The 22,674-nt window shown below is 42.8% G+C and overlaps 1 protein-coding gene across 2 annotated transcripts in view; it reads left to right on the top strand.

Moving 5' to 3' along the window:
- The window catches only part of FER1L6 (fer-1 like family member 6), a 95,519-nt gene extending 73,200 nt beyond the window's left edge, over positions 1-22,319 (top strand). For both annotated transcript variants that reach the window (XM_037501995.2, XM_054691988.1), the window contains 13 exons: positions 429-544; positions 1,490-1,621; positions 2,502-2,627; positions 4,112-4,239; positions 7,917-8,087; positions 8,820-8,980; positions 10,813-10,955; positions 13,063-13,151; positions 13,590-13,688; positions 14,167-14,408; positions 15,918-16,081; positions 20,215-20,315; positions 21,686-22,319. In XM_037501995.2, coding sequence (XP_037357892.1) covers positions 429-544; positions 1,490-1,621; positions 2,502-2,627; positions 4,112-4,239; positions 7,917-8,087; positions 8,820-8,980; positions 10,813-10,955; positions 13,063-13,151; positions 13,590-13,688; positions 14,167-14,408; positions 15,918-16,081; positions 20,215-20,315; positions 21,686-21,869 — 1,856 coding nt within the window. In that variant the 3' untranslated portion in view covers positions 21,870-22,319. The remainder of the gene's footprint in view (positions 1-428; positions 545-1,489; positions 1,622-2,501; positions 2,628-4,111; positions 4,240-7,916; positions 8,088-8,819; positions 8,981-10,812; positions 10,956-13,062; positions 13,152-13,589; positions 13,689-14,166; positions 14,409-15,917; positions 16,082-20,214; positions 20,316-21,685) is intronic.
- Positions 22,320-22,674: the final 355 nt, after the last annotated feature.

The following is a 22,674-nucleotide window of genomic DNA, read 5'->3' as shown; positions in this document are numbered from 1 at the left end:
TTCCTGTCAGACTGTAGGGCTGTGAATTATTTTTTATTTTTTGTAAAGATTTATTTATTTATGCATACAAGAGCTGGGGTACAGGCCAGAGATGTGGGGGGTGAGAAGATTCACCCGAGACAGAGTGAGGAACAGAACAGGCAGACTGACTGAAATATACTGCTGAGGGGAGCAGCAGGCGAGACAGGAGAGGTCTGCCTTGCCATGTGGGTTGCTCTCTGGCTGGCTGGGGCGAACTTGTGCTGCAGAGGCTGCAGATTGCTCCTTAGTGCAGAACTTAACCCCTTGCACCACCAGGGAGGCCCTGTAAATTATTTTTTAAAGAAGGGGCATTACATGCCAGTGCAAAGGGAAAGAGAGGCTTGCCTTTGTTTCTTCTGATCTCAACAACCATAAGTCGTCTAACAATTTCCGCTAAATACCCACAGAGAAGAAATCAGATGATGTCGCGATAAACATAGATGATGGCCCAAAGAAGAGGAAAGACAAACTGCTCAAGAAGAAAGAGAAAGAAGATGAAATCCCAGACCTGGCTATCCTGCAGGTGCGTGGACACTGCCACCTCAGCCATGGGTGGGTGGGAAATCCAGAGGGGGCTCTGTTGGTTGCTCCAGCAACCCTAGCAAAGCCATTGTTTGAACTCACTTCATTTACATCGTAATGAGTGATGCCGAGAAATAAACTTTAACTAGCACGCAAGACAATACAACAGAGCTTGCTGGTTTCCCATTTTCTATGTGCTCACACTGAGAAGGGGCATAACCATTGCTTAGCCCGGATCCAGCCAGGTAATTTACAGTGTCCAAGTTCCTCTTGGTTTAACTTGATGTCATCATGCAGATGCACACACTCAGAATGGCAGACTTTCAAGTGGGTTCTGTCACACCAGTCTTAACATTAGCCAGAAGCTATTAGCTGAAGGCATATTTATGGATATGAAAACTGACAGTGTGGAAATTATGTATCAAGATAAGCAATTTGGGTAAGTAATTTCGATAGGAAACTTGAGGAAGTAATTTAATTATATTTCCAAACCTGAAACTCAATTTGATTTTATATTTCCTAAGTGTATTTATAATTTCCACTTGGAAAACTCATGTGCCTGTGCATTATAAGAAAAAATATTCCACCAGTTTATATATATTGAGAATTAAATGTTTTTTGAGCATTCATTGATTGAAACTTCCTTAAAATGACATCAATTTGCTACAAAAAGATTGGTTGTATTTAAATTTATATGATATGTACTTTAAAATGTTGGTTTAGTTGGGCTTCTTGAAATGTAAAGGTTTATCAAAAAGATTTTAAAAGTTTCAGAGTGGTACTTATTTTTAGGAATGTACTCATAATCCTTTTTTGATAAAGATAAATTAATAGTGGCCTCAGATCAAAGTTGGTTTTGGAGAAACTTGGCCTTTGTCATTTAATCCATTCCTTCCTTCCTCTAAGCATACCTAACATGCCTCCACACATACCCTTCTCCCTAAAGATGTACGATGGTGAACTCGAGAGTGAATTCAACAATTTTGAAGACTGGGTGAAAACCTTTGATCTCTTCAGAGGAAAGTCTACAGAAGATGACCATGGCTTTGATGGGGATCGTGTCATAGGAAAGTTTAAGGTAAGTTCCAAAGTTAACCCCTTGATTTGAATCCCCTCTTCATAAATAGCAAATACAACTCAAGTCGGCTAATGGAGCTGTGGTGTGGGATTTGTGTAAGGAAAATCCTGTCTTTCAATGGGATCCTCTTTAGGATTCTCCAAGACCAAAGCCCTGTCTTACAAGATACTTGCTTTGTGGCCAGTGAAGTGAGTTGGAACTCAGTCTAGTGGGCTCTAAGGAGGCCAAGTCAATTCCTGAAAAGGTCACTGAATTTTACTTTGCTCTTTTCACACCTGACCTACCATATGTTTACAAACCTACCAGTTGGATAACGAGAGCAGTCAAACAATGCAAACCCTTCACCTGGCAGACTCTGCCTCAGGATCACAAAGCAGTAGCTGGCCCTGACCATGAACCCACTACATTCTGGATCCTTTCTGTGCAGTGTTGTGTGTTGGAAATGACGTGGGCATTGCAGTTTGCCAAGATGCATTTAAATCCTCATTAACACACTAACTCATGATTTTGAACTGTCCCCTCCCACCCCCCTCTTGGTTACAGAATCTGGAAGCAAGAGTGTTACAGTCAGGATCGAATTGATAGTGGGAGAAATTACTAGCTCAGCATTCCCTGAAAAAGGCACTTAGCATCCATCTGACACTGCCCAGGGTCCTCACATAACAGCACTGGGAGGAGGGGGTTACTGAGTGATGTGCCATGAAGAAACTGAGATTCAAGAGCTTCCATGAACTGCCAAAACAGCCAGAGGGCAAGAGGAGCGTCCTCTGTCCCCTCTCCCCCATCCTGCAGGCTCAGCTGCTCTTCCCAGCACCCACCCCCAGGCCGTTGGTGGGGCTATGGCCATCTTATTTCAATGGGTCACACATTGTGGTTCCAGGGCTCCTTCTGCATCTATAAAAGCCCAGAGGATTCCAGCATTGAAGACAGCGGGCCGCTGAGGATCCAGCAAGGGATTCCCCCGAACCACCCCATCAAAGTCCTGATCAGGGTGTACATTGTCGCGGTGAGCCATCCTCTTTACTATTCTTTACTATGAGTTCTTGGATATTTCTAGTAATGATGATTATGTGTGATTTACTTTTCTCACTCTAAGATTTAATTAATTAGCTAAAGAAGTTAATGAGAAATCTTTCATTTAATAAAGCAAAAAATGTGAAAAATATTACTTACAAGTTTGCATAATATCTCCCTACCTCTGCAATTCCATCCCCAGAAATAACTCACTTTTCTTACATATATGCAAACACATCTACATCTGTTTACACTTGTCTACAACGACACCTAGATATTTATTTTGTGGAATCCTGCATGACATATTGAGCTACAATTTTTTCTAACTTTGTAATAAACCATGGATATTTCTCCCAGGCAGTATGATAGACTTTCGTCTTCTTTTTGCCTTCATTCTTTTTGGGAGCCACCTAGTGTTCTCGTGAATCAACATATAGTATCGCTCCATCCCCTTCACTCATTCAACAGATACTGAGAAGACCCAGTTCTAGGTCCTGGAGTTAAAATAGTAAACAAGACAATATTCACTTGCTCTTGTGGAGATTACATAGTATTTGAGGTGATGTGGGGATTCAGAAGATATAATAAGAAACAAAGATAAATATGATAAATGCGATGAATGTGGCTGAAAAATAGCAGGTGAATTTCAGAAAAGGCTGCCATGTAGAGAATTAAAATTGGTTGGTGTGATGAAAGTAAATGGGGAAGGAACTGTTTGGATTGAGTTTTTCCCTATGTAATTGCCATATAGATTGTTCATAAATTTTAGTTATTAAGCAGTATCCTTCAATATCCTTGAATACAGCTATGTGTGCATGCCATTCTATCAGTGAGATAGTCCTAAAAATGGGGGGGTTCTTACTCAGCTCTCATTCCTGCAGAGTTTTACCATCTTTCCAGTGTTTTCCCTTAAGTGCTCCATCCTGGCTTCTCCTTAGAAGTCTTTGTGATGACATAAGGCCCAGACTTCCTTCTGAGAAACAGACCATCACTCAATAGGCCAGTAAAAAATACAAGACTGGAGGGTCGTAGATTCAAAGCCCTTTAGTTCTGGGAGGGGCCTTCAGGTCCACCCCCGGATTTTAGAGCTAGAATTCAGAGGGCTGACATGATTTGCTCAAGTTCACACAACTTGTTTGAAACAGACTTAGTCGTCACATTCTGCCTTCTGCCTCCTGCGTCAGCATGTTCCTCCTGCCTTCCATGGACGAGACAGCTCCAGAAGGTTGAGCTTGGGCAAAACTGATAACTTTCTTTTAACAGCCAAATGGAAAGGCTAATGCAGTGGTTCTTAACCTTATCTGCACACTAGACTCATCAAGGGAACTTCTCAAAATCCCAAGCCCAGGGCCAGTTCAAGCAGAATATCTGGGGATGGGACTCAGGCATCACTTTCTTTTAAATATCCCAGGTATACCAGTGTTCAGCCAGTGTCAAGAACCACTGGACCAAAGGGATCCTCTTTCTCCTTCCCAGGCATTTAATCTTAGCCCAGCTGATCCGGATGGCAAAGCAGATCCCTACATTGTGGTCAGACTTGGCAACACAGAGATCAAAGACCGGGACAAATACATCCCCAAACAACTGAACCCAGTGTTTGGAAGGTCAGTGGCCATCTGGACTACCTGCCTTTGCACCTGTGTATTTTTGTGTGTTTATGTGTGCCTGAATGAATGGTGGCAGGGATTTGAATGCTGACTTCTGCTCAGGATAGCAACCAAACACATCTATACTCAGGAAAGAGGTCTGAACTCTTTCCTTGGCCCTTCAGGGATTTGGTGGTCCATGGGGGTCTTCACACCCATGGTTTTCTAGTAATGATTTTCCTAGATCTTAAATCTAAGAAGCAAGTGCCCTGAATGATCATCAGATTCCGCCTCCTGCCTTTGAAGAGAGGGATTGCCTTTTCACAAGGAAAATCAGGGCCCAGAGAGGTTTAGAAACTTATTCAAGTTCACTCGGTTTGTACGTAAAGGAGAAGGGACTTTTGGCCCCTTCCAACAGGTTCTTTCTATCATATCATTTTGCAGTTCATTTGAGGTGACCCCATGGGTCAGAAACTTGAACTACATCCCTCTGTTCTGTTTTGTTTTCCTTTAAGTGTTTTAAAACCCATTGTATTTGTGTATGCGCCGGTAAACTAGGCATTTTCTGGTTCTCAGCCACCTATCAGTCCCATTTATATTCTAATAGGCTCTTTTACACCCTTGTGTTTGAAGTGTGTTTTTGTCTAATACACGTATGTTCCCTGCTTGAGCCTGTGTACCTGACCGCCATCAACTTTGGAGTTGAGTAGACTCGAGTTTCATTCTGTCACCTACAAGCTGTGTGACTTTATGCAGATGACTCAACCTCTCTGATCCTAGCTGTGAGCAAAAATAGTGACACTCGATTCTCACACACCATTAGAAGATTTTTTGTAGTGTATCACACTGTCTACACTAGCACATAGTAGGTACTCAAAATGTATTAGCTTCTTTCCTTTCCTCCCTGATTATAATTTTAGAAAGGGATACATGTTACATATCTCTAATTTCTGTTTTTCTTCAGTAACTTGGAGCATGAGATGAAATCTCCATCAGCCTCATTTAAATTCATGTACATGGTTTGTGGCTGCTTTGGGCCCTCTGATATTTGACCATTGCTGGCCTTTTTCATTTTATTGTTACCAAGGAAATGAGGCAATAAATGATCATGTATGTACAGATGAATGAGAATGATTAAAATGACAGTGTTAGGGAAACTTACCCTTGCTTGCCAAATTCTGAGATGATTTTTATCCCAATCTTCCGTTTATGTAGGTAACATTTCTTTTGGCTGGGTCCTTTTCAGTCACTTTTTATAAGCTGCTCTTACCACACTGCCATGAGTTGGAATGGTTTTATTACCCTCCCTTTATGACTGTGATAAACAAAAGAGAAGGATGGATTATTACCTCCTGCTGCTGGCACTACAGAGGTTCTGCCAGTGGCCTCCCCACCCTGCCTATGTGGATGCCTTGTTGGATGTGTGTTTCATTGTTGCTCAGGGACAGAAGTTGCTGGTTCAGTCGTGCAGTGTTCCCACAGGGAGAACAGAGGGCTCTTGTGCATGACCTGGCTTCAGGGGAATCTGACTTTGCCAACTCAGGAATGAGAATGTTATAGGAGGACGCCCAGGGGGTTTGCCTGCTGGCATGAATTGATGTTTATGTGTTTAATTGATCTTTATGTGTCTCTCATCTCCCCCACTAGAATGTAAGTGCCATTTGAGCAGGGATTTGGTCTGATCTACTCAAGGCTACATATTCAGCACCTTGGACAGGGCCTGGCACAGAGCAGATGATCCATAAGTGTCCACTGAATGAGTGAATGAGTGAATGAACAAACTTCCGGTCAGTTTTCAATTAGATTTAATGGGACCCTGTCACTCTGCAACATCCCAAGGAGGTGCATGTGCATGCCTACAGACTTTGGCCGTTCCTCATTTTCTTAATAATCAGAGTACTTGGAACACAGTAGATGTGTAATAAACATTAAATGAAGACACAGAATAATGGATGAAGAAACAGTGGGACATCTTGGCTCTGAAACTTAGAGATATTGAACCTTTCAACAAGACTGTTTTTATCTACCTCTTGATGCATTATCTTATCTCAAATCACCACTAGCTCTAGAAATAGCATCTCATTAACACACAAGTTGCTATAAGCCTCTTTTGGCCCTGGGTGACTGGAAGTCCAACCAGTGGGGGCTAGTTTGGGTAGTTCTTTTAATAACAGCTCTAGTGAAAATTCAGGAGAGGCTAGTCTATGAAAATACAGCTTGGAGAAATGGACCAAGGCAACTGAATTCTCTGTCATGTTTGCCAAGTAGGGTTACATACTTAATAGTAAGTCCTTTCTCGGTGGCTGGTGGTGATTTTGTGAGACATCTCCAGCATATCAATTAGTTTGAAATCCAAACACTGGAGCCAAAGGGAAGTAATGCCATGTCTTCATATTGGAGACAGAGACACTCATTTCTTCCCTGCACAGCCCATCCCTGGTCTTGCCTTGTCAGTGACTGTCATTGAATCTGCTGAGCATCTCTATTACATTCTCTCTGGAAAGGCTTAATTGGCTCTGAGCTGGCCTGGGATCACAGTCCTGTCACACTAGAGAGTGAAATGCAGGGTTAAATGGATCTGACCAGGAGGAGAGCAGCCCAGACAGGCCCCTGGACATGCTGGGAAATAGGGGACCTCTAACCTCCCTCCCTCCCCACCTCCTTTCAGTCCCTTACTCCCAGGACAGCCAGAGTCAGGAACAGCTAGAGAAACATTGGTGTGTCCTTGATTTTGTTTTCAGAGAGACATTTTTCTAAAATGAAGGTTTCATTCAAAAATTAATTCTGAAGTATCTTCTCTAAAGCGTGGATGGAATTGTCACAGAAATTCAACAGCATTGCTGTTCCTTTCGGCACCTTGCATAGCTGTAGTATTGTGGAAAAGCATGGAACTAGGAGTCAGGCAACTGTCATTTATCCCAGGTCAGCCTGATTAATGATCCTGGGCAAGTCCCTTGTATTCTCTGGATTTTGATGACCTTATCTATAAAATGAAGGCATCAGGAAGTGGTGATTCCTGAGATCCTTTACAGTTCAAGGGCACATTTATTAAGTGTCTACTCTCTGCAGGGAAAGGCAAGTTCCAACAACACACATGAAAAAGGCAGGTCTCTGTTCTCAAAGGACTCAGAATCTTGTAGAGACAGCCCTTCAGTCTTGCAATTTGATGTTTTTATGATTTCTTCAATTCTCACTTAAATACCCAGCTTAAATTCCCTGATGAATCAACATTGGGAGGGAAAGGTTTTAATAATTTGGGGTACGAGTTGAGTGCCTGGAAGTAAATTGTAAACTTTATATAGTTAAAATCACAATCCCCACTTTTACCTAAGGATACTGAGAGGGGTGAAATAACTTTGCTTAAATTTTACAATCAGGAAGTTGCTGATTCAAAATCCAAAATAGAAATCAGTCCTGTTTGAGACCAGAACTCAAGGATTTCCTGCCAGCAGGCTGTCGCCCTAGTTGAAGACGCTAAGACATGACCCATGAGAAGAGGCGCTTACTGGCAGCTGGCAATTGACAAATGAGTTGGAACTTGATTGGACATCAGTGAAAAATGAAACCCAATAACTATCGCCTGGATGACAGTGTTTAGTGAGTTCAGATGACCCATAGGCTAGCTCAAAGTGAAGCAGGGAAAAGTTACCTGTGTCACCAACTGTTAACTCCAAAAGCCTCTCCTTGTACGGCAGGTCGTTTGAGATCCAGGCCACATTCCCAAAGGAGTCCCTGCTCTCTGTCCTCATCTATGACCATGACCTGATCGGGACAGACGACCTCATCGGCGAGACCAGAATCGACCTGGAGAACCGTTTCTATAGCAAGCACCGCGCCACCTGCGGCTTGCAGAGCCAGTATGAGATGTGAGTCCTTCCGCCTGGCGGTGCTGATGGTATCCTCAGACTGTGGCCTCCGTGGCACCTGCTCGGGAAGGCTGGCCAAGACTCGGCCTTAACCTCTCAAATAGGCTCCTATCAGCAGGACTGGCTGGGGGTAGTTGGGGCTGGGACGCAGCACTGACTTAGAACCCGGGGCGGTGGCCCTTCAGTAGTTGCAAGCTGAACTGTGTGGATGTGAATGTGGATTGTGTGTGTTCGCTTGGGTGGCAGACTTCCTGAGGGGGAATGATGCTAGAAGAAAAGTAAAAGCTGGTGTAACACAAGTGCCAGTATCCCAGTTAACTATAACTAGTGCTTATCACAGACCAACTATTTTACATGAAGAGTCTCATTCAATTCCTTCCTGCTCAGTGAGGTGGGAGAGTGGACCCAACTTTTACTCTTTTCAAATACCTTGAATTCTGCTTCATTTAAAAGCATGTACCACCAACTTTATTTTTTCAAGTATGTTGTATCTGATATCTTAAGAAAATAGAAACCGCTTATAAACATCAACTAGAAAAGTATAAAAACATTCATTAGATTTCCATGGTATAATTTTAGAAATATTTTTCCTGAATATAAAGACTATTCACTGAAGAAAAATTAGAAATAAAGGAAGTACAAAATGATGCTCAAATTATTCAAATTAAAATTTCAGTGGGGACCTCACTGAGGGTCAGGTGTCACCCTCTTTGTTTTTCCACCAACTTCCAGAGAAGGCTACAACGCCTGGAGAGACACTTCCAAACCCACTGAAATCCTGACCAAGCTCTGCAAAGACAACAGGCTGGATGGACCCTACTTTTATCCTGGGAAAATACAGATAGGAAACCAAGTCTTTTCTGGAAAAACAGTCTTCACTGAAGAAGACACTGGTAATTCCCACAATTCACCCTATGGACATTGCTCTTCCAGTGAAAATCCTGCTTCTGGGGGCAGTGGTGGCTGGAACAATAATGAGTGCTTACTGTGGAACATGTGGAAAAGTGGAGAGGATGCTGGAAATTACTCATAACCCCAAAATTCAGAGATACACACATGCATGCTGGTCTCTTTCCTTACAGTCTGTGTGTGTGTGTTCAATATATCACACTTTCACAGAATTATAACTTCTCATATACATTTTTATACCCAACTTTTCTATTCCAGTAGATTATGATAATTCTCCTTTATTCTTTGAAATGATCATTGTTAACATTGCTTTTTATGGCTGAGCATTTATTTACATCGTGCCCTATTTTGAGTGATAGTTAATGCTCCTGTGAGCTTCCTTATACGTATTTTTGTACATTTCTGCAATTTCTACAGTATACATCAGTGAAGTGGAATTGTTGTATGAGAAGGTAGGCGACAGCATTAAAATGGTCACTATGTAAAGCATGTAATTGGATGTATCCCCAAATTACCCCCAAATTTTACATCAACCATTCTCCTATTTCAACCTCAAGAAGTAGATTTTTCCTTAAGAACTTCATGAAACATACCAGGAAGAGCTGAGAAACTCTACTAAGTTTAGGGTGAAAAAAATACCACCTACAGTTTAATAATGCAGAATAATTTTCACACTGTCACCCCTGTTCATTTGAATCTTAAAAGTCGCCTTCTTGTGGTACCTCTGATGCCCATAGCCCAATTAGGCCCTGGGGCAGGTTTTGACATTACTGTGTCAATCCCTCTGCTTTCACACAAAGATTTATTTTTATCTGGCCTTTTGTCTTTTTGTCCCTAAGGATGCAGTTATTGACACTTTGATGGTGTATTAATGGTATACTGAACAATGTCTGTTGTGAAAAATATTTTTTCACAATATACCCTCTCAAACCAATTTAATTCCTTGGTTAGTATTCTACACTTTATGATTAAACAATTACCTTTTTTGTCCATCAAAAATCTGAAATTATGGCATCAAGATCAGTTCTTAACTGATTCAGCTTTATGACAAGATTTAGCGCATTGATGACTTGTTTGTCCATATTAACTTTTAGTGATTATAATTATTGCTGTTGGGAGATTTCTTCTGGGGCCTTTTTCTTAAACCAAGTTCAATATTCTAATGTCAAACTTGGCCCTTCTAAACTTAGTAAAAAAGATTTGTTTTTTTTCCAACTATTTTGTTAGTAGTGTTTCTGCCGGTGTCTCCATTGTGAATTACTTTCTTTCTTGACACGACAGATCACAGAACCTTTCTTGTGAGCAGGTATGGGTAGGAAGGAGACCCCAAGCAATAATGAGAAAAAATAAAGGACACCCATGAACATGGAGTGTGCCCGTTTCACCAACACAATTGAGGTCACGCACATACCTCAAATTCCCTCACATTGCAGTTATCAAACAGCTTTAGATCTCCAGGAAACCTCCCTCACAGTACCTTGAAGCCTAGCTTGTGATTCATAGCTCCTGGAAAAACCTGGCTCAAGGGGTGAAGGAGTCCCATACTCCATGACCCTGGCTACTCTCTGCTTCTTCTTGTCAACCCATCTCATTTGCCACTCTTGAAACTTCCATCTCTCTCCCCTTCTCACCACCTTACTCAGCCTCGTTCCATCTTCTCTTTGTCCTTCTCCTCTTTTGCTGTCTTTTCTCTCTCCCTGTGCCTCGATACATGTAAATGAACCTTCAAGGAAAGGTATAAATTGCACATGACAGCACATCACTGACCCCTCACAGGAACACACATCTCACACGTCTCTGTTTTTCTCTCATGCAGATGAGGTGGTGGAGTCTTATGACCACTTGGCCCTCAAAGTTTTACACTCCTGGGAGGATATCACAGAGGTTGGATGTAGGCTGGTTCCTGAGCACATAGAAACTCGGCCACTGTACCACAAAAATAAACCAGGAATGGAGCAGGTAGTGCAAGCTGGTTCTGCCCCCACTGGGGTGTTCATCCCCCAAGGACTGTGACCTTCCCCTAAAAGTTAATCTCGTGTATCCTAGTGTGATTCTCCACCAGGGACAATATCAATCCCCTTCCCAGGACCTTCAGCGATATCTGGACATATTTTTGATGGTCACAAGTGGGTGGGTGCTGCTGGCGTCTAGTGGGTAGAAGTCAGAGATGCTACAAACACCCTGTACTGCCTAGAGCAACAGAGAATTATTGAGTTGCCAACATAAAAGCTGAGAAATCCTGCCCTGAGTTGGCGTTGGACTTAGTGCTTTTTCCGTTTGTGACTTGAGTTATCAGACTCTTTTGGAAGAATCCTGAGAAACTCCAGCACCTCTCTGATATGCCTACGACCTTGTCCTAAATCTCAGTCACTATGTAGTCCTCTGCTTTTCCCCAAGAAGCAACACGTGGTTACTTGACCTGAGGAACATGTAAGAAGAAGCTATATTGGAAAAATAACTAGAGATATGTGTTTGGAGTTAAAAGGGAAGAGAAGATAAACTTTCCAAAGAGCCTTCTATGTACTAGGCTCTTTGCACAAATGATCTCAACAAGTTAGAATGACCATAGAATTGTTGACCTGAACTGTAATCATTTTGAAAATGAACAGTCACTTTTAACAATTAAGCTTGTACAGGGGTCTCATGTCAAGATTTTCCTAGAAAAAAAAATAGGTGTATGGCTTACCTCTTAGGCTGTGTACAGATTCATGCTGAACTTAATTCGATCCCCAGTTTTGAGATGAGGTAAATTTCAGGGAGTTTGAGTAACTCATTGACAGTTATTCAGCCTGTAAGTAGGACAGCTGGGATTTAGCCCAAGCATTTGATCCCTAACCCAAGTCTGTCCATATTTTCAAGCTGAATCCTGCCCCAACCCTGAACTCACTCAATGTGTAACGTGGGCAAAGCACTTGAGCTGTGTTATAAAGGGACAAGGACACCTGCCTTGCTACCCCAGCAGGGTCGGGGTGCAGACCTGGTGAGAGCATATCTCAAAAGGGTAAACCCTATCAGATACAGAAGCTTATGGTTGTTTTTTAAAGTTACTACTAGGTGTTCCAAATCTTCTGGTTTCTGTTATCTCATTTTGCCTGTGCCTGTGACTTTTTGATTGAAAGTGATTGTTAATGCATCTTTAGAGCACGTCTGTAATCTTCCATTGAATTGGTCCTGCTCTTCCCCAAAGCCAATTGTGTTTATGTTGTCCCTTCCCCTGGCAAATTTCTTTTCTAGTGAAATCTCATCCATCATCCAAATCTTGCATATCTTCCTTGCCCCAGTAGAAGCCTGCTTCTTTCACGTAACATCTCCCCTGCCCTGATCACTCACCTCCTTTCCTGAGCTGGTGGGGTGCTTAGAATGTATACAACCGAGCCAAACTTAGACTCCATTCCACCTTCTCCCCACACAGGCTCTTAAACCCTTCACACAGGGTAAAGTCTGATGTGTGGCGCCCAAGGTGGTAGACGAGAAGGCTGCTTCTGCCACTGATTAGTCACAGAACTTCAGAAAGTTTATGTGACTTCTCTAAGCTTTAGTTTCTTTGCGTATAACACCAAAATATGGCTGAAGCGAGCACCGCTAGAGATGATGAATGTTAAAGTACATTGGAAACAATGAAGCACGATCCTTCTGACAGATCGAATTATCAGCTCCCTGATCCTTCCAAGTTTGTAGAAAGAGCAGGGTTCCTGGAGTGAACAGATAAGGCATGAATCTGCTCCATGTTGATGATGTAAGCTTGGGCAAGATACTTTTTTATCTTCCTAATAGGAGTGGTGACACCCACCCAGCAGGGATACAGAAAGAGTTAATGAGCTAATGCTTGGACCACACACAGTGGAGTAGAGCTCCCTACTGTTTGCTCACCCATCCTCTGCTCTTAATTTATGTTCTAACAAACTTGTAATAAAAATTAAGTTCTGTCTTTGTCAACAAATATGTACATTTATCAAACTGTACCTAATACCCATTTTTCGTTAGGGGCTCTTTTGAACCTATGAATGGTCACATACCTGGGTGCAGCCCCTTCCCCTAAAGTGAAATGTGGTCTTCTCTTAATCAGGGCCGCTTGCAAATGTGGGTAGACATGTTCCCCACAGACATGCCTCAGCCTGGACCTCCTGTTGACATTTCACCAAGGAAACCCAAAGGGTAAGTCAACTGCAGCCGCACCTTCAGGGGAAGAGATGATAGGAGCAGACTAAAAGGTCATGACATTTGATCTAGCATCTGATCTACTAAGTAGTCAATTGGCCCTGGATAATCATGCTTCACATTCTACCTGGTAGTTACAGAGGGGGTGTGGGGTGATGGCAGTAGTGCTAATCATTGAATTGGTGGCCCCTTGTTTTGTAGTAGAGGCTTCTGAGCTTCAACATTCTGAACAATATTGGTCAATGGAAGGAGTATCTACCCACAGGAATTTGGTAACTCTTAGGTTCCAGCAGGGAAACTTGGTTCCAATACCCAAAGTGTTCCAATACCCAAAGTATTTTTTAACTTGGAAATGTTGAGGAAGCTCAAAGTGATCACATAGACATGAGCTGACTCTGCTTTCAAAGTCAATAATGTTGCCTTCCTTTATCTTAGGTATGAATTGAGAGTGACCATCTGGAACACTGAAGATGTCATTTTAGAGGATGAGAATTTCTTCACAGGACAAAAGTCAAGTGATATTTACGTTAAAGGGTAAGGTCATCAACAAACCCCATCCCCCCTTTTCTTCCCCTCACCTCTTTAACCCCTAGCTAAACCCATGCCTTCTCGACGATATTCCCACTTTCCACAAGAAGAGTCCATCTTACTCTGTCAGATAATGCCACCCTCTTGGTCAAGTGTCTTATTCAGTTACTCTGCTGAGAGTTATTATCTGATAAAACTATTTCTATGAGAAAATCTTATTATACAGACCTCTCTTTCAGTTAAAGATCTACACTTTTGGAGTGACATTCAAAAGTATCTTTACCCCACAGCACGTAAAGAGATGTGGTACTGTTGATGAAAGATTATTTGTTAAGAACAGGGCTAGACTAATACAAAAGCTTCAATTTAGACCTTTCCTTTGGCTAGTTCTACTGTGACCACATTGGAACCAGAAATCCCTCTTGATTAACCGAAGTCTGAATAAGGTGCTCTGAGTGTTTAACTCCTTTTCATCTTCATTCAGGTGGATAAAGGGCTTGGAAGATGACAAGCAGGAGACAGACGTGCATTACAACTCACTGACGGGGGAGGGGAACTTCAACTGGCGCTTCCTGTTTCCATTTCAGTATCTCCCAGCTGAGAAGCAAATGGTCATCACCAAGCGGGAGAACATCTTCTCCTTAGAGAAGATGGAGTGTAAGACGCCAGCTGTGTTGGTCCTCCAGGTTTGGGACTTTGAAAGGCTGTCCTCAGATGACTTTCTGGGTAAGTCAGTGGTTTCATCAAGTTTGTATTGTGAGGGATTTTGTCCCAGTTTTTGGAGCACTTGGTCTGATTTTGTGATAAAGATATAAATTTCAAGGCTATTTATGGTGCCAAAAATTAGAAAGCATTCCAAATAGCCATTAATAAATAGGGTATTGGTTGAATAACTATGATGCATCCACAGGGCGGAAGACACATGTTCAAACAGATTTAATCTTTGCTCTACCACTAAGATGTGGTTAAATTTTGGGCCAATGACAGGCCCCCTCTGAGCCTCAGTTTTCCTCGGTTGTAAAATAAGGATCATAATATTTTATACCTCAGAGGGTGTTGGGAGCTGTAAATGGAATAATAAATTTTAAAACTAAGCACAGTGCCTCATACACAGTAATCACTCAATAAATGATGATCTTGCTGTCATTAAGAATATTAGAATAATTAGCTAAAAATTTGATGCATTATGTAGAGAAAACAAACTTCATAAAATATTTGTTTAGCTACACATATTGCATATGAAGAGAAATAGACTGACATAAGGCTAAGAACTAAGTTGAAAAGTGGCCAACTTTTAGGAGATAAAGGAAAAATTTTCTTTTTTGCTTATGTGTATGCTCTAAATGATCGAAAATAACAAATGGGACTTCTGTTAGTAAAGAGAGAGCTCTAATACTCTAATGGTGTTATGTTATCAAGATTTCAATAATCATTAATTGAAAACACATGGTTATCAGCTGCTGTCTGATGCTTCTCTGAGCTAATGCAGTAGCTACAAGACTAAATAGCTACAAAGACTAAGACATAGTCCCTGGCCTGAGGAGGTCAGTGGACTTAGAGTGGAAGGTGGGGCCGGGGAGGAAGTCCCGTAGTCTGATCTACCCCACCGGCAGAAAGACTCAGGATGGGCATGTGGTTCAGACTCAAGGAGCAAAGATGCCCAGGTGCAGTGACCTCCGAAACTGAGGCTTGAAAGTGACATGGTAGCTCTGTCTGTCTGTCTCATGCTCACTGCCACATCATAGAGCTTGGGGGCACCAATACCTCGCACCTAGTGATCCAACGTGGTGCCAGTGGAGTGACTAGTGAGGAAATGAACAAATGAATGAATGGGTGAATATGGAGGGTGACTGATTTTTTTAATTTTTTTTTTTTAATAGAGGCATGTTTTTCTTTATTTATTTGTTTGCTTGTTTGTTTGTTTTGTTTATACATGCACTGGGTACAGTCAGAAGCGCGGGAGGGTGAGAGAATTCACCAGAGCCAGAGCGGGGAGCAGAGCAGGCAGAAGGACCGAAGTACACTGCTGAGGGGAGCAGCGGGCGGCAGGAGAGGTCTGCGCGCCATGTGGGACCCTCCTCCGGTGGCCGGGGAGCAGCCGGGGATTGAACCGGCGCCGCAGAGGCCGCGGGCAGCTTCGCAACCCAGCGCTCCACCGCTGCGCCACCGGGGAGGCCCTGGAGGGTGACTGATTTTAAAAGCCCTTCAGCAACTGTAACTGGCATCTCGTCACAGGCACCCTGGAAATGAACCTCAATCATTTCCCCAGAGCAGCCAAGTCTGCCAAAGACTGCGATATCAACAAATTTGAAAATGCAACAGAAGAGAACAAGATTTCCATATTCCAGCAGAAGCGTGTGCGAGGCTGGTGGCCTTTTGCTAAAAGCAAAGAACTCACAGTAAGTGACAGCTGTGGGAGATGGTGGGGTCAGGCAGGGGACATCATGCTCTCTGAGTCACCCTGTGAACGTCAAGTCAAGTACTTGGGGCGACATGGAGCCCTGTATGGCGAAGGTTCTAATGAGAAGTGAGAGTTTTGAAAAATGTATACACGCGTTACACCTCCCATATTTCAGCACATTTGATTAATTGTCATCTCTCTTAGGGTGGTTTTCTATCCTTTTGGCTTGAACTTATGCCCCAGCTTTAATTTGTTTTCTAACATTTCTCGAAGTTATGCATGAAGTCCTGATGAATGCACAATTTCAGGATAACCTCTTCATCCCTTCACCCTCAAACATAAGACTTGATTAAAAAAGTGATGCTTCCTTTTATAGCCCCCTGGAGGGGGCGCTAGAGGGAGAGCAAGTATCCCTTTCCCTGTGTAGACTTGGTCTGTGTGTGTGTGTGTGTGTGTGTGTGTGTGTGTGTGTGTGTGTGTGTGAGAGAGAGAGAGAGAGAGACAGAGACAGAGACAGAGACTGAGACAGAGACATGTTGGTAGGAATTCTCCTAAATATGTAGAGGAGAACTTCTTCTGCCCTGTCAGCCTTCTCTGACTCCTCCGTAAGGGGCTGGGGGTGACTTAGGTGGTCACTGAAGTTCAGAAAAGAGGCTTGAGTCTGTGTTGGTGGCCACTTCTCTGCTGCTCTCCCTCGGGGCTGCATTTTCTTCCCTAGGCCCCTGGTGCCCAGGGCTGGTCCTCATCTGGAATCCCACCTGTTACGGAGCTGAGCAGATATGGCCCATCCCACAGGTGGTCTCAAGATAAACAACTGTGCCCCAAACAAGAGGACTCGAAAGTGCAGTTTGGACCCCTTGTCCACCCACAATGCATCTCGAACTTAGGGTGACCAGCTACGTTAGCTCATTGATGTCATCTGGCGTAAAAATGAGCTTCTGGTATCCTGTTGACAGGAGGCTGTTTTGCAACTTGGAGTCAGGCACCCACGGAAGTTAAGCCCCTACCTTCCCACAAAACGGGGAGAGAGAGTGCTGTGTCCCCAGTGCTTGCATTTAGAGATGGCTCCACGGTCTTTGCACAAGCCACCTCTGGATGGTCACGTGAAAAGCCCTGTCTAGTATCGAGAAGGATTTCCATACATGGCAAAGAGAAGAGGTGAACAGTGACAAGTTTCCTATAGCTGCTGCCCTATGAAAAGGCATTGACCTTTTGGGAGAATGTGCCTGACTTGCCCCGTTGTTTCTCATGACGTTGCTTCTTGCCTTCTCTCCCCACTGTGTTTCCTGTGAAGAGGAAGCTCACTGCAACCGCTTCCTCAGGCTCGGATTTTTCAACAGGAATATTTAATAAGTGACACGTGTTAAATCATGTTGGGAGGCGCGCGCCTCAGTTGCCTCACTGTTCATGGTCTCCCTGTCAACAAGGCCTCCCTGCTGCAAAGGTGCATTTTCCCCTGCACGGTTAGCAAGTAGCCAGCGGGTGTGGCACTTAGCTCAGGGGAAATCTCCTGTTCTGGACCCAGCCTCCACCACGCCGCGATCTGGGTTAATTTACTCATTTCTTTGATGTTGCAGAATGATTTTTCTAAACTTCTTTCCTATTGCTTCTTGGCCCCCACCCCCACCATCCATAGCGATCAAATGTACTTAGTGTACATTTGTCAACCTTTTATCTGTTGCTGTTATCTCCGTTTATCCATCTACCTGTTGTTATTCTTTCTCCATCTATTAGTTGACATTCATGTGAAGAAGAGCTTTCTCTCATAATCTTCTCCATTAGCTACCAAAATTTAACATCAAGAATTGGTGTGAGTTATCTCTAATATATGAGGTTTCTTCCCCCCTTGCTTATTTTTTCCTAGTCCCACTATGGGCTGTTGAATTTAAAAATACTTCTTTCTAGCGCTATTCACTGAAAGCACCTAGAAGTAAAATCATCCGGTAACAAAAAAGCCCCCTAGCACTGGATCCTGGTTTCTAAATAACAATTCTTACTGGAAGAAACCAGTTATTTTGGGAGAAATGGCTGATTACAGGTGTAGGGCAGATGAAACACTGGATGAGTTTGGGGCATCACGTGTAAAAAAAGGACAATGTCAACATCCAAAAGAGTGACAGCTGTGCTTTGTGCATGAAGCTTTTTCTGTGTTTTGAACTTATTTCCTTAAATTACCTACCCACAAAGGGAATCCCTAAGTCCAGAGTATGACTATGTAAGCTAATGCCCACATTCATATACAATGCCACGTACATGTACATATGCATGTATACATGTGTAGATGTATATACATATATGTGTGTGCTTCTCTTTCTAAAGGATTTTTCCAACATGCAATCCCACCTTTTTTTTAAAAAGATTTATTTATTTATGCATACAAGAGCTGGGGTGAAGGCCAGAGGTGTGGGGAGGTGAGAGGATTCACCATAGACAGAGTGGGGAACAGAACAGGCAGACTGACTGAAATACACCGCTGAAAGGAGCAGCGGGCAAGACAGGAGAGGTCTGCCTCACCATGTGGGTAGCTCCCTGGCCGGCCAGGGATCAAACTCATGCTGCAGAGGCTGCAGATTGCTTCATAGTGTAGTGCTTAACCCTTTGAGCCACCAGGGAAGCCCACAATCCCACCTTTAATGTATGAGACTGTCCCATCTCATACCAGTGAGAGTTGTGCTTTTATTGTCTACAAGTACATCTACAATAATTTTTGCTGAAGATGATTGTTCTCTGACCAATCACATCTCAGCCTCCCCTGACATCCACTCTCTGGGCTCAGTGAGGTTGCAGTCCATAAATAACGTATGTGTTACAACAGGCCTATACTTTGCCAAGACCTTTACTTATAATAATTAATAAAGTTAATAAACAGTCTTCAAATTGTCCATTTTTTTCTAACTCTGATTTAAAATTATATTTGGAGACTGTTATTAATTAGCTTAAGACCGCTACTTGGTGCTTGGTTGAATAACAATGATAATTGAAATAAGACACAGAACCCTCTGTGCAGAGAGATACAGAATGAGGAGGGCGCTTATCAGAATGTCAGTAAGCATCTTCCCTAGTTGTGGGTGTCACACCAGAAAAAGCTTTGCAATTACTCAGGCAGGCCAGTGGAGCAGGGCCAAGGCTCTGCACGATATGAGCTAGTGACTCCTGTGCCTGGGGAAAATCAATTCCATATTCCCTGCCTTTCTTTCTTTGCATCTCTTTCCTGTGGGTCTCCTCTGGGTGGTTTTCTGTATAGGCAGAGTATTCATTATTTCCCATTAAATTATGTGTTTCCATCCATGAAATGGTGTTGAAGGTAACAACTATCATTTTTAAGAACTTGATGTTTACCAGGCACTAGGCTGAGCACCATATATGTGTTATTTCATTTATTTTTCAAAGAAAACCTATAGATACATGCTATTAACATCGCCAGGAGAGTGGGGCTGTCCTGGCATATAACTTATCCCAGATCATGCAGCCAGAGCCTGGTTTCAAATGCAGACCTGTCTGCACCAAATCCTGTTCATTTAACTCTTAAGCTATGTTGAGCCATAATATTCCTTGATGACCCAGTAACTTGGGCACAGTGCTCTGAAGAAGTACATGATTCACATTTTTCAAGAGACTATCAAGGGAACAGAAGAGAGGGGTACTAGAACAAAAGGATAGAATTCTGGAACAGTTAGTAGGGACCTCAAAAAATAACAGGTGACAAAAAGCCATTTGGCAGCTATGGGCCACACTCACCAATTTCCTCTCGAGAGTCTGACAGAGAAGAAATAACTCCAGTCACTCGTTCTCTTTCTAGTTGTTATTAAATTTTTTTAGTGAACATTGTTTCTTCAGATATTAAGTGATTCCAAGACAAATGGTGCCTGAGCCTGAGTAGATGATGTGTCTCCACACATGCGCAGAGCCCTCTCCTTGCACAAAACTCAACACTAACATTGTTTCAGGGCTTTCATTGTTACAAATAATTTCTCCCTGGACTGAAAAGTCCACATTAATTTCTCAAAGTCAAACAGCAGGATGGTCAAAATACTTCCTGGAGTTCTCCCACCTGATTACACTTCTTCTGGAAGTTGACAATACCTCAGCAGGTCTTTGTGCCTGGAAACCACAAGTCTCGTCTTTGTGCAGGGTAAGGTTGAAGCTGAATTTCACCTCGTTACCGCAGAAGAAGCTGAAAGAAATCCCGTTGGAAAAGCCCGGAAGGAGCCAGAACCCCTGGCCAAGCCCAAGTGAGTGGAGCCAGGGCTGGGAGTGCCAGAAATGGGGGAGGCCCTTTGCAGCCCCAGACCCCAGGACAAGGGTGTTTTTCTAGAGTCCCACTGGGAGAACTCAGAAAGGAGGAGCCAAGCTGGTAGTCTGTCCACCTATGTGGGTTTTGTTTCTACAGTGGAAGCATTCTAAAATATTATAGGATGTTTTGCAAATGTAGAGTCTGCGATTCTGTGAAACTGCCCCATAAACATTTCTAGAATAATTTATTTTTCCTACTCATTTTTCACATGAATATGAATTTCACATGATTCTTTTCAAGTCATTTAATCATTAATACAAGGTAGTCTTGGGCCTCCTGCTGCAGGGGTTAAAGTCTCAGTGCTGTCAGCTACTGTAGCACTGCACAAGTTCAATCCCCAGCCAGGGAGCTGACCCACACAGCAAAAGTCTTGCTTTGTTGCCATAGTTGTCAAAATTAGGATTTTTTTAATGGCTGTGGAATATTTTGTAGATAGAATGACCATTAAGTGCCTTGGTTGCCATCCCATAATTGGATATTGAATGTCCTTCTACCTTTTGTCCATTAGTATAATATGATAAAAAATTGTTTTCCCTTTAATTACTTTAAACTGCCAGAAGTAGAATTACTAGAAAGATTATTCAATTTAATCCATGGTACATTAAATTAAAAACTAAATACCTGTGGATATAAAGTATGTGTACAAAATACTCTTCCATATTTTATTTTTCCTCCCTGAACCTCAAGCCTCTGGAGGTGAGCAGTCTCCTCTCTGCACCCACATTTCATCTATCCCAGTGTTAGGAACATAAAAGACGTCTAGTTGCTCATTAATTGAAATTATTTATTGAGCTCCTACAATGTGAACCTACTAAAAAAATTCAAAGACGCAGAAGAAATGTAAGAAATGAGCCCTGTCTTCCAAGAGCTTTGATCTATCTAGGGAGAACACCCAGACTTAACAAAGTAGGGTACAGAAGACACGTGCATTGGATTCAGAAAAGTGCTAAGTAGAGTGAGAGTTGAGGAGTGAGAGAGAAATTGGGCATGGAAGGGTTGTCATGGACTGGGCCGGGGCAGACCTTGGGGAAATGGTACTGAGGGGGTCAGGGCTAGGCAGCCAGACCTGTGTTTGGGTTGTAACTAAGCACTTGCCCCCCAATGAACACAACCTTTACAACAATGCAAGAGTCTACAGACCAAAGTGCAGATTGCTCCTGCTTTAAGGCTAGAGGGTCTCCTCCTATTCTCAGTTCTTTCTCAGTGGATCCCCAGAAAACAGGAATCAGAAATATTTCCTGCAGTCTTGAGAATCCAGTGTGTTGTCAACCAGGCCCCTTCCCTGACCTTCTTTTGCTTCCCTCTCAGCCGCCCAAATACCTCCTTCTCCTGGTTCGTGAGCCCCTTCAAGTGCCTGTACCACCTCATCTGGAAGAATTATAAGAAGTACATCATCATTGCTTTCATTCTACTCATCCTCACTGTCTTCCTGGTCCTCTTCATCTATACCTTGCCAGGAGCCCTCAGCCGAAAGATCGTTGGCAGCTCTTAGAGGATCCTGGAGGGCCAGGAGGTCCCCTTTTCCTAGTCTTCTCCACCTCATCATCTGCAAACAGCGAAGAGTGTGTGCTGGAGGCCAAATGGGGATGCCTGAGGGCCCGAGAACTAGTGTCTCTTTTTGGATAGATCAACTCTTTTTGGAGGACATGAAAAAGGAAAAGGAGCTTCCCTCCCTATCCAACACCGCCACCACCTTTCAAACCAATAAGCCTTAAGTGGTGTTTGCACCTACAGGCAGCACGAGATAAGGACTTGTCTCAGCGTACTCACTGTGAACGGCAGGTTGACTTCGGTGTTCTCTTTACATGACTGGTTTTATTCTGAAGAATTTCATTCTGGGTCTGAGATTATATAGAAAGTACTTTCTTTTAAATAAAATTTTTACAGCAAGTAAACTGAAAACATTTTAGCAATTTACTAGTAGTTAACTTGTCCCACTTAGCTTAACCTTGTTTGATCCTTACGGTTTAGATAACAAATTTACATATTTGGGATGTGAAAATGCCTTGGAAAAAATTTCATATTAATCATCTAAAACACTTTGTTATTTTGTTTGGGAATTGTTGAAATTCCCATCGCTAGCAGAGATGTTGCTCTTTTCCCACTGAAGTCAACACTTGCAGAACATGTTCAGTTGTAGTCTTAATGAGTTCTGGAGAAATCCATTTGGATTTATACTAATGGCAATTTCTACTTGAGAACTTTGTAAATATGAAATGTAACTATGTAATTGTTGTATAGGGTGTGGGGAGGCAAAGCTCCATGGGCCAGTAGAAATTCTCTTTAGCCAGATATGT

This window comes from Talpa occidentalis, unplaced genomic scaffold (assembly GCF_014898055.3).
Source record: "Talpa occidentalis isolate TD23 unplaced genomic scaffold, MPIMG_talOcc4v2.1, whole genome shotgun sequence".
Taxonomy (NCBI): domain Eukaryota; kingdom Metazoa; phylum Chordata; class Mammalia; order Eulipotyphla; family Talpidae; genus Talpa; species Talpa occidentalis.
This window is presented reverse-complemented; position numbering and strand designations above follow the sequence as displayed.